Raw genomic sequence first — 12,226 nt, 5'->3', positions numbered from 1 at the left:
GGATGAATGGGTTAATGGATTTAACAGTTCTGATTAACTAAGATAACACAGAGCATTGCCATCGACCATGATTTGACCAATGACCATTCAGGAGTGCAAAATTGTAGTAATCCCTCATGTTAATGGAGCAGTAGGGTCAAAGGACTGCTAAATTGTGCCAGGATCTGAATGATTTTTTACTCAGGGCAGTGGACAGGATGCAGGGATGACCTGTCATCCAGGAGGTGCCAAGATAAGAGGGAGGGTGGAGGGGATTGGAATATATAGGAAATGGAATGGGTGGGAGTGGTTTCTTTGCCTTTTTCTTCTTGGCTACCCCCCATGTAGGGGGAAAAAGCCTTTGGTATATGTGTGTATGTATATGTTATTTATTTACTAATTTATTTATCTGTTCAATTAACTACACCTTCAATTATGTTTTATTTATCTGTCTACTACAAGTGTAGATATGTACAGAAATCACAAAATTATGGAATAAATTTCAGTATTCTGATATCATATGCATAGGTATGAAAATACAAATGAAGTACTTATTATTGATTGGCATTGACAATAACAGTTGATACTTTGAGTTTCACTGACTGGAAATTGGATCCCCACATTGGCTGCCAATGATCCTTGGGTTCTCCTGTAGATCTCTCTGTGGAGAAACTTAGGACTGTTATCTGTAGTATATTAATGTATGAGTTTTTATATCACTTACTGAAAGTGGTAGGAGGAGAACAGTCACTGGGTGTTAGCTCTCCATATATAAAAAAGTTGAAGAAATACTGTCAAAGATTATAGAGACCTTGAGCCCAGTCCAGACTGAGTGCCAGCTGCTACCTATCATTTATCTAAACTGGCTTTTACTTACAAATTCAATAATGTATGGTAAAGCTATCATCATGATTCGGGAGCATATGCTGGTGGGGAATATTGCTTCATTCATATGCTGATACTGCTCCCCACAGTTTCTCAGAACAAACCCCCATTCATCTACCCTTCTTATTCCAAACAGTTGTCGACAGGATTGGTTGCCTTGCCCCACCCACGAGTTCTGTCCCCCAATACAAGTCTGGGGATGGAGATAGTCATTCTGGAACATCAAGCCCATCCCTCTTCCTCACCCACAGCCCTTCCAATGCTGGACTCTATGCTATCCCTTGGCCTCAGCCTCAGCACAGGTGCCTTTTGCATCAGGCCACCTTTAAAAAAAAAATTGTGCTTTATGCAGAAAGCAGACACACCCACCTCCTTCTTAGCATCCAATATTCCTTGACATTACAAAAATATCTACTATATCAAGAGCACTCCTACTCAGTCTCCCATACCATTAAAACCAACCCATTCAAAATTTAGAAAATACCCACCCAATACCTATCCATATGGCAAGAGAATGACAAACCTGTTATCTACACTAGAAATAGCAAATAAAGTCCTTCTCATGACAGTGTCTGCATGATCCCCCTGGCTACTTCCTCCAGTACACCCCTGCCTCACCTGAACCATAAAAAAGTAATTCAACAGCTATTAATTAATATATTGACAGCTCACATCCTAACTAAAGAGTATGTTTGCAGCAATGTCCCCACCTGAAACAAGATCTGGATTCTTCTCATCCATTGTCTTAATCTTTTCCACTGAAATTTTTGCCAACCTTGCTCCTCTGTGTACTATCTGCAACACACACACACATTAATGAACTAAACGACTATCTAGAAATAGAGAAACCTGACATTATGGGAATTGTGGAGACAAATTTGAAAGGACCTCTATCAACAAGTATAGTGGGACAAGGTCTATACAACCACTGGGCGAAAAATAGACAAGCAAGGAGGTGTCATAATATTGACCGAAAAGGGTCTAAATGTGATAAAGATTAATGAAGGCAAAGGCAATGTGGAATTAATTATGATCAAAATTGTAAACAAAAAGATGAAAAGCAGAAAATTTGTAGCATTGTATGTATCACCAAAAACACAGGCTTGGTCTGATAGTGATCATTCTAAATTACTGGAAGACACAATGAATGTGCTAAATGATTTGATGCAAAGGATATAAGCTGGGAAGAAATGATAGTAAAAGGAGGAAAAGAACTTTGGAGCAACATTCTACTGGATATGACCATCGAATACACCTCAACTTAATGGGTTAAGGAAAATAATAGATATAGAAACAATGAGGAACCATCGAAACTAGACTTGATATTAACTTTTGAACCAGATAATGTGAACAAAATAGAGTATAAAACATCAATTGGAAAGAGTGACCATATACTAATAGAGTTTGAATTAAAAGAACAAAATAATGTAGGTAGCAATGATAAACATAGAGAAGGAAGATTAATGTGCAACAAAACTGATTTTGTAAAACTAAGAACAAAATTCCAAAACACAAACTGGGATAAATTTTCCAAAGAGGAAAGAGAGATGGAAGACAAAAGGAACATATTCAAAGAAAAGTACAAGGAAGGAATTGATAAATATGTACCAAAGAAGAAACAAAAAGATTTATATAAAGTGTTGGTATAACAAAAGGTGATAGAAATAACAAGGAAAGAAATAATGAATCACTTAGTAATCTTGATGTCAGAAAATTGCATGGACCAGATGAAATGGCAAACTGGATTTTGAGAAAATGCAGGAACGAACTAACAGACAAAACACGTAATCTGATAAGCAGTTCATTGAAAGAAGGAAAAGTTCCAGAAGATTGGAAAAGAGCAAATATAGTACCAATATATAAAGGGTGGAACAAGGAAGACCCTACTAACTATAGACCTGGAACTAAATGAGGAAAAATACATGGGAAAAAAATGAACAATATAGAAAAGGAAGATTGTTGTATGGAAAAACAAATTTTGATAAAATAAGAGAATTTTTTCAAAAAGCAGATTGGGAAAGGATACACAATGAGTAAACAACAGTAGAAGAGAAATATAAAAATTTGACAAATTTTTAAAGGAGTGGAAAAGTATGTTCCAAGACAAAAACAAGAAAAAGGATATGTAAAATGTTGGCTCAACAAAAGATGTAGGGAGTTAAAAGATAAAAGGGATAAAACTTGGATAAAATGGAAGAAAGACAAAAGACCTGAAAAATGAAAAATATATACTAGTTATAGAAATCAATATGTACAAGTGCGCAGAGAAGAAAAGTGAAAATACGAAAAGGATGTCATAGAAAAATGTAAAGATCAACCAAAACTATTTTATAGATTTGTAAACAACAAACAAGAATTAGTGAAACTATGACATGGAGGAGCTGAATACACTGAGGAAATAGAAATGGCAGAAATTATGAACAAGTATTGTAAATCAGTGTTTAAGAGGGAGAACATACAACTTGGAGATGTCGAGTGGTAGGAGAAAGTCCCCCCTATGAAAGAGATAGAAGTAACAAGGAAATTAATAATGAATCACTTAGTAATCTCGATGTAAAAAAATTGCACGGACCAGATGAAATGGCAAACTGGATTTTGAGAGAATGCAGGAATGAACTAAAAGACAAAATACATAGTCTTATAAGCAATTGATTGAAAGGAAAAGTTCCAGAAGATTGGAAAAGAGCAAATATAGTACCAATATATAAAGGGGGGAACAAGGAAGACCCTACTAACTATAGACCGGTTTCTCTTATAAGTATGGTAGCAAAAATTTGTGGAAGAATGATCAAAACTAGATGGGTAAGGCATTTGGAAAAAAACAATGTACAAAAAACAATTCAAGGCAGTTTGGATTTAGATAAGGATGATCATGCATCACAAACTTGATGTATTTCTATTCAAGGCTAATAGATGTAATACAAGAAAGAGATGGATGGGATGATTGTGCATTTCTAGACCTGAAAAAAACCTTTTGATAAGGCGCCACCTAAGAAATTGCTAAAGAAATTAGAAACTGCAGGAAGAATACAGGGCAAACTGTTCTTATGTTCTGAATTGATGAAAGACTTCTTGCATGAAAGAAAAATGAGAGTGGTGATAAGAGACCAACATTCTAATTGGGATGAAGTGATTAGTGGAGTTCCACAAGGAACAGTTTTGGCCCCAATAATGTTTGCTATATATATTAATGAAATGGATAAAGGAATTGAAAGTTATATGAGCTTCTTTGTGGACTATGCAAAACTGTTGAAAAAAATTAACACTGTAAAAGATTGTGAGTCACTGCAGAGTGATCTCAGTAAATTACGGAAATGGAGTAGGAAGTGGGAGATGGAATTCACTATTAAGATGTGTAGCATAATAGAATTTAGAAGAAGCAAAAAAAGAATAGTGGGATCATATAAATTGGGAGAGGAAGAAATTAAAAAAATAGAAAATGAGAAGGACCTGGGAGTCATTATTATGAATAATATGCCCCCAGAGAAACATATAAAAAAAAAAATTTGGAGGAACTTATAATATAAGAACAATCTAAGTGCTATTTACATACCTGGACAAAGACATGGTGAAGAAAATACTGGTAACTTTGATAAGACCAAGATTGGAGTATGCAGCAACGACGTCACCAAGTACAAAAAAATGTATAACAAAACTTGAAAGAATACAAAGAGCAATTACGAAATTGGCACCAATGCTCTCAAAACTATCATATGAAGAGAGAACATAAGAACATAAGAAATAAAGGAGACTGCAAAAGACCATAAGGCCTACACTAGGCAGCTCCGTATCCATCACCACCTGTCATCCCCATCCATAAAGTTGTCTAATTGTTTTTTAAAACAACTGATAGTTTCAGCGCTTACTACATGGTTACTAATTTTATTCCATTCATCGACCACCCTATTAGTAAACCAATTCTTGCCTATTTCCTTCTTAAATCTAAATTTGTCCAGTTTATACCCATTACTGCGAGTCCTGCCCTGTTGTTTTATTATGATGACCTTGTTTGCATCACCCTTGTTATAGCCTTTGATCCACTTGAACACTTCTATTAGATCACCCCGCAATCTGCGTCTTTCCAGAGAGTGTAAGTTTAGGTGCCTAAGCCTCTCTTCGTAAGGCAAATTTCCGAGTCCTTGTATCATTTTGGTCATTCTTCTCTGTACTGATTCTAGTGAATTTCTGTCCATTCTGTAGGACGGAGACCAAAACTGTACCGCATAGTCAAGGATGGGTCTTACTATCGCTAGATAGAGTTTAATAATTACCTCTGCACTTCTATTCGTTACCGTCCTAGCAATGAAGCCTAATGCTCTGTTAGCTTTATTTCTGGCGCTAATACACTGCTTCCTGGTTTTAAGGTCCGGACTCACCAGAACTCCCAAGTCCCTCTCGCACTCAGATTTTTCTAAAAACGTGTTATCTAAGTTGTATCTATTTTCAGGGTTGTGTAGCCCTACGTTTAACGCGCTACACTTAGAGATATTGAAGTTCATTTGCCATTTCACCGACCATGTTAACAGCTTATTAAGGTCATCCTGCAGAATCTGGGCGTCGTCTCAAAGGATTACAAAGGATTACAAAGGCAAAGCATGCCGACAGGAGACCTTTTGATCCATATCTAGGTCGGATGAAAAAAAAAAAAAAAAAAAAAAAAAAAAAAAAAAAAAAAAAATATTAATAATAAATTAAAACTATAACAATGTAAATAACAATTAAAATACATAAATAAATGCATTGGTATAGTTGAATAACAAACAAACAGGTAAATAGTAAATGATAATAAATTGACATATAACTAATAATAAATGAAAATCAGACAGACAAATTATAACAAAACAAAAACAAATAATATAACATAAATTATAATAATTACAGCATCTTACTTAGGTATTTATCTAAATGATTCTTAAAGCTTCGAACTGAACTACATTGCACTACCTGTGCAGGAAGTTTATTGACCTAATTAGGCGTCCTATTTTAGTGTCGTCCGCAAACTTACTAACATCACTATTTAACCCTTCGTCTAAGTCGTTTATATACATAATGAACAACAAGGGACCCAAAACTGAGCCCTGGGGGACCCCGCTAGTAACATTGCCCCACCTAGATTTTATTCCATTTATGGTGACCCACTGTTTTCTGTTACTAATCCAAGCTCTAATCCATTCTAACACTTTTCCTCCTATGCCATGGGCTTTGATTTTATTTAGTAGTCTCTGGTGTGGCACTTTGTCGAACGCTTTGCTAAAGTCAAGGTAAATAACATCGTAATTTTCATTGTTGGCAAAACTTGAGCTACAGACATTAGAGCAAAGAAGAGAGAGAGGAGACTTGATAATTATTTATAGAATCATGAAAGGCATAGAAACTATTGATAGGATCTAATAAAATGGGATAGTAGAGATACAAGAGGACATGGAAAGAAAATAAAAAAAAGACAATTGTAGAAGTGACCTGAAAAAGAACAGCTTTCCCCACAGGATAATAGATGTTTTGAACAAGTTAGATGAAAATGTGGTGTGTGCAAAAGCGATACACAAATTTAAAAACGGTCTAGATAAAACGAGATATGAAGACAGGACACCATGAGCATGGCTCTCCTTCCCATAAAATACGACTAGGTAAATACACACAGCGATGAAAAGAGAAACTATGAAATGGGCATAATGAAAATTGCAAGGACCAACCTAAACTATTTTATAGGTATGTGAATGGTAAACTAAAAGACAAACAAAAAATAGTAAAACTGCAGCAAGGGAATAATGAATATATAGAAGATGTAGAAATGGCTGAAATTATGAACAATTTAAATCTGTATTCACAATTGAAAGTACACAAAATTGGGAGGAAATACAGAGATAAAGATCCCCTAATGAAAGAAATAACTGTGAAACGGAAGGAAATTAGAGACCAAATAAAAAACCTTGATGTCAGAAAATCACATGGTCCAGATGGAATTGCAAACTGGATATTAAAAAAATGCATGGACAAAATATATAAGATAATTGATTACTGAAAGAAGGAAAAGTACCACAGGATTGGAAAAATGCAAATATTGTACCAATATATAAAGGAGGGGACAAGGAGAATCCAACTAACTATACACCTGTTCCCCTTACAAGTACAATAGCAAAAATATGTGAAAAAGTTATCAAAAGTAGATGGAATAAATATCTGGAAGAAAAAAAATATACTGAATTCAACACAATTTGGATTTAGAGAAGGAAGATCATGTGCCACTAACTTGATTTGCTTCTACTCGAGACTAATAGAAATAATACAAGAAAGGGACATATGGGCAGATTGTGCTTTTCTAGATCTACAAAAAGCATTGATAAAGTATCACACAAAAAGCTATTAAGAAAAATTGAATCAGAAGGTGGTATTCAAGGAAAATTATTGGAATGGATGTAAGATTTCTTGACTGGGAGAAAAATGAGGGTAGTACTTAAGAGACAAATACTTGACCTGGGAAGTAATGGTAAGTGGAGTCCCACAAGGTTTGGTATTGGCTCTGATTATGTTTACCAAATATATAAATTACATGGATATAGGTGTGGAATGTTATATGAACTTCTTTGCAGATGATGCAAAACTATTAAAGAAAGTAAGTATAGAGGAAGATTGTGAATCACTACAGAAAGACTTGGATAAAGTCTGGGAATGGAGTCAAAAGTGGGAAGTGAACTTTAGCATCATAAGAATTTTGGTATAATGGAGTTTGGAAAAAGTAAAAATAGAATATCAGGACAATTCAAAATTGGTGCAGAGGAAGTAAAAAAAGTAAGCTTGGAAAGGGACCTAGGAGTAATTATCAGCAAAGACGTCACCAGACGAACATATCAACAAAATGGTCAGAGAAACCTTCAATTTACAAAGATCAATGAAAGTGGCTTTTGATTACTTGGATGAGGAAATGGTAAAGAAAATATTAGTTACACTGATAAGACCAAGATTGGAGTACGCTGTGACACTATGGACACCCAGTACTAAAAAGAATATAAAGAAATTAGAAAGAATCCAAAGAGCAATGACAAAGATGGCACCAGCATTCTCCAAACTGACATACAAACAAAGATTGTCCAAATTGGAACTACCAACCCTGGAACAAAGAAGAGAAAGAGGAGATCTACTGACTATTTACAGATTTATGAAAGGGGTGGAAGCCCTAGATAGAGATGATATATTAAAGTGGGACAAGAGAAAAACAAGAGGACATGAAAAGAAACTCAAAAAGGATAGTTATAGAAGAGACCTGAAAAAGAATAGCTTCCCACACAGAGTGGTGGATATCTGGAATAAATTGGATGAGACAACAGTGTGTGCAAATACTATACAAGAATTTAAGAACAAACTTGATGCTGAAAGATACAAAGATGGGACACTACAAGCATAGTTCCCTTCTCGTATAATACAACTAGGTAAATACACAACTCATGGCACAGTTGGTAGAGTTCCTGGCTGCCACTATGGTGGTCCAGGTTCGAATCCCACCCAGGGCTGAAATAATTTCAGTATCGTAGGTGGGGAGTTGTGTGTGTGTGTGCATGTAAGGTCACAGCATTACCCATAGATTGGTCATATACGAGCTCTGAACTCTCTTCTGGGTGGGAAATCACAGTGGATTATGAATCACACACACACACACACCTACTTTTTATAATCATCTCAGATTCATCAAATGCCTTTCAGGCAGTTTCTACCCTTAAGTCGCTCACCAGTGGTCCATAAAATTTATTTGTGGATCTTCCAAATCTCCACCCACTTCATATCTATATCCTGGCACCATCTCATGTTGGTATCACTGGTATTAAACAACCTGACTAGGCAGCATCCACTCCTTTTGATGCTTTTACTCTACTGCCAGTGATAGATTTTTAACCAGTCTTCCAATCCACAATGCTAAAATGTGGCAAAGACATAGGGAACAACACCCGACAAACCAGTAAAAACAATTGATTCGTACATACATTCATAATATCCTCACATCACTGTAACCATTGTTTTGAAATGGCACTGGTACGCCTAAGAAAAGGACATTCCTGCCTCATACATGGGCTCTTCATAACAGAAAATGGTCCTCCCACACACTAATGTGAATCTCTGTTTCACACAACATTCTCCACTGACCACTGACTCGCTCATCTTCCCCCTCAAGCAACAGTGACACCACACCAAATTTTGGGGAATAAAAGGCCAGTACCTCAGTCATCCATACACTACTTCTTACATAAAAACAGAATGCCAACTATAAACACCCTTAACTGAGCAGACCAATAAATGAAATAGTGTGTGAGATATGTACAATGGTACCATGAGACTGTTCATAAGAATAGAAGTGGTGGTAAACCACATGCTATAACAACCAACTGACTAATTACTGTGAAATACTGTAACTGATCTTGCCCAGTGATTTATGTTACCTTGCTTGTCCTGCATGTACTCTCCCCCCCCCCCCCATATGGGGTATTGACAGCATGTTTGACAGCATATTTATGCGGTCACTATTTTAGAGACTTTGGTGACAGTCCATGCAAGAGTCATGCAGTATTCTTTTATGGTTGAAGACTAATTTCCACTCAAAAAAGAATGTTGACTTTTTTTAATTTCTATTGACCCTCCATTGTGCTACCCTCCTCTTCTCTTGATTACCACCTCTGGGACTCCAGCTTTTCAATGTGATGTTGTCACCAAGGATAGAACCATTGGTTATTGCTGGCAAAATACATATTTATTTTCTCTTTAAATTGTAATATCAAGTTCATTCCACTTCAACCATTAGATCATGTGCAAGTAGTTACTGTGGAGGGCCAAATGTGTTGCTCTTAGTATTCATGGTGTCTCTGGTGACTCAGTAATGGTGTTCTAACTCAAGATTGTGATATGCAGTACATAAAAAGAAGATTAATTCTGTATCTGATTTCTTTATAGTGCTCATAGTCTACAGTTTACAGAAATTAGCAACACGGTACACAGCCATAAGAATATATCTTTGTTTCCATCTTCATTTTATTAATTCATTTTGACCAAGATCCTGATTCAGTGTTACCCATGGTTGGTGTTGATTTAAGAAAATCTATTCATCTATATTCCAATGGCTTCTGTGCCCTAAGTGAGGTAGATTAGAAAGTAAAAGAAAAATGTTTTAGTGTTGTTAGCCTCCTGATATCTTTATGCATTTGTCTTTCAACTGTGTTCTTTTTATATTTTTCTTGATACCCATGTCTTTCAATGCCTCTCTGATCTGCATTTTGCTAAATTTGGACAATATTGTTCCCAGCATCCCTGGCATTAACCATTATTTTCTAGAATGTTCTGCTGATACTGTCTTATGTATCTGGTTTTAGTTTGGTAATCTATGGTATTCGTTTATAGTTATAACTTATTACTGTTTTTCATGGCATTGTCATGGTGGCCATGGCCAGATACCTTTGGGGTCCCAAATTGAGGCTTCAGATTAAGATAGTATGTTTACAGTAATCTATCTATCAATATACCAAGGACTTTTTTTCAACTTACCAGGGAGGTAGCCAAAGTCAAAAGCCATGTACCCACTCCCACCCATTTCATCCCCATCCATTCCAATCCCATTCACCACCCTTTCTTTCCTCTCAGCTCCTCATGGATGACGGGTCATCCCTGTATCCTGCAGCAATGCAGCAAGACACAACACATCCACAGCAAGGCCACTTCGCTTAATTGGCAACCCCTTCTCGCTATCCCCTCATGCAGAGAAATAGAAGACAGGGAGAAATCCCTTCAGGCTGTGTCAAAATATCATTCACACATAACTATTCCCTAGTCCCCCCATCCCCCACGCACTCCCTTCATTGCATCACAGTATCATCTATACACAGCTGTTCTCCATGCACCCCTGTCTCCTGTTCTCTCCCTTCTTTGCTCAACAACAAAGGAGGAGCATGCCAACAGGAGACCTTTTGGTTGTCACTCATTCTTTCCATAGGTCCAAACCATCCCAATACTTTTTCATCAACCCTATCATATCCTTTTCCATCCCTGCTCTTCTCCTAACCTCCTCATTTCTCATTCTGTCTGACCTTGTAACCTCTACCATACTTCTCAGACATTTCATCTCCAACATATTTAAACATTTCCTCTCTACCTCTCATAAATTCCATGTCTCTGCCTCATACATTGCTGTCAGCTCAATCACCACGTCATATAATCTCCTCTTTGCATCCATTCCCAAATGCCTATTTCTCGTTAACAGTAGTGGAGCACATAAAATAAACATATATCACAACTAACACCACAGTCGGACGAAAGAAAGAGTTGCGTAAGCGAAACTATATATTTCGATTGCTAACTGCAATCCTCTTCAGTAGTACAAAGTGGAAGGAGGATGCTATCTTAAATAGCAACCTCTTACAAAAGAAAGGGAACATGGAAAATAATAACCGTCACTACCCCAACCCTATGTGACCTGAGGATGACATGAGGTCGGGTCAGGGGGAGGGGGAGGAAGCTTGTTGACAATATGTTTGGTGATGAATAGTCCTGATATAATGTCTGGGGTCCATTGACCCTTGGAAATATTCATCGTGGGTAGATATTCAATTAATGTGGATTCCACCATTTTCCTTCTGAACCCACAGCCTGATTTATAAATAAGGTCAGATTTCTCCCAGTCCAACCGGTGATTAAATTTACTTACGTGTTGAAACACGGCTGAATTTTTTTGGCCATACTTAATTGACCTCTTGTGTTCATTCAGTCTTGTCCTTAAGTCTCTACCCGTCTGGCCTATGTATGAAAGGTTGCAATCTTTACATGGAAGGGAGTAAACACCTGGGATATGATCTTCTCTCAACCTCTGGTGAACATTAACAACTTTTTTATTAATAGTATTAGGGTAATTATGAATTAAATTTACCTTCTCTTTGGGAAGAAATTTGGACAAATAATTGATGGACTCTGAGAAAGGGATGACTAGGGGATTTTGTCTCTTTTTGCTTTGTGGAAGGGGGATTGAAAAAACTGGTTCTGGCTTGGCTGAGGGCTTTATCCAGGAACCAATGAGGGTAAGCTAATTTTGTTAATTGGGACCTGATCGAAATTAATTCATGTTCTAAAAATTGGGGGCTACAAATCCTAAAGGCTCAGAGAAAAAGTCCCGAAGCTACACGTCTTTTAATGTGATCTGGGTGATGACTGAAGAAATGAAGGTAACTTCCTGAATGGGAATGCATCATACTACTCACATTATAAAATATAAAGTTACTGCTTTATTACTCATTCTCTTTTACTCAGAGTAATAATAAACACAGAAAATGTGATCAAACCAGTTCATAGAATCAGAGTTAACTCATGTAAATTAAAAAAAAAAAAAAAAAAA

The 12,226-nt window shown here is 36.5% G+C and overlaps 2 protein-coding genes across 3 annotated transcripts in view; one reads left to right on the top strand and one right to left on the bottom strand.

Moving 5' to 3' along the window:
* Cdc50 (cell cycle control protein 50A) overlaps window positions 1-12,226 on the top strand; it is a 150,575-nt gene that overhangs the window by 15,774 nt on the left and 122,575 nt on the right. The window lies entirely within an intron of this gene.
* LOC143021293 (uncharacterized) overlaps window positions 1,139-12,226 on the bottom strand; it is a 55,088-nt gene continuing 44,000 nt past the window's right edge. The window contains exons 4-5 of the mRNA XM_076178700.1: window positions 1,388-1,482; window positions 1,139-1,187 (exon numbers count right to left, since the gene is read on the bottom strand). Coding sequence (XP_076034815.1) covers window positions 1,139-1,187; window positions 1,388-1,482 — 144 coding nt within the window. The remainder of the gene's footprint in view (window positions 1,188-1,387; window positions 1,483-12,226) is intronic.

The sequence above is a fragment of the Oratosquilla oratoria genome, chromosome 41 (genome assembly GCF_046742065.1).
Source record: "Oratosquilla oratoria isolate Oo_2021 chromosome 41, ASM4674206v1, whole genome shotgun sequence".
In the NCBI taxonomy this organism is placed as follows: Eukaryota; Metazoa; Arthropoda; class Malacostraca; order Stomatopoda; family Squillidae; genus Oratosquilla; species Oratosquilla oratoria.
The sequence above is the reverse complement of the archived record's forward strand: the minus strand, read 5'-3'. Positions and strand labels throughout refer to the sequence as shown.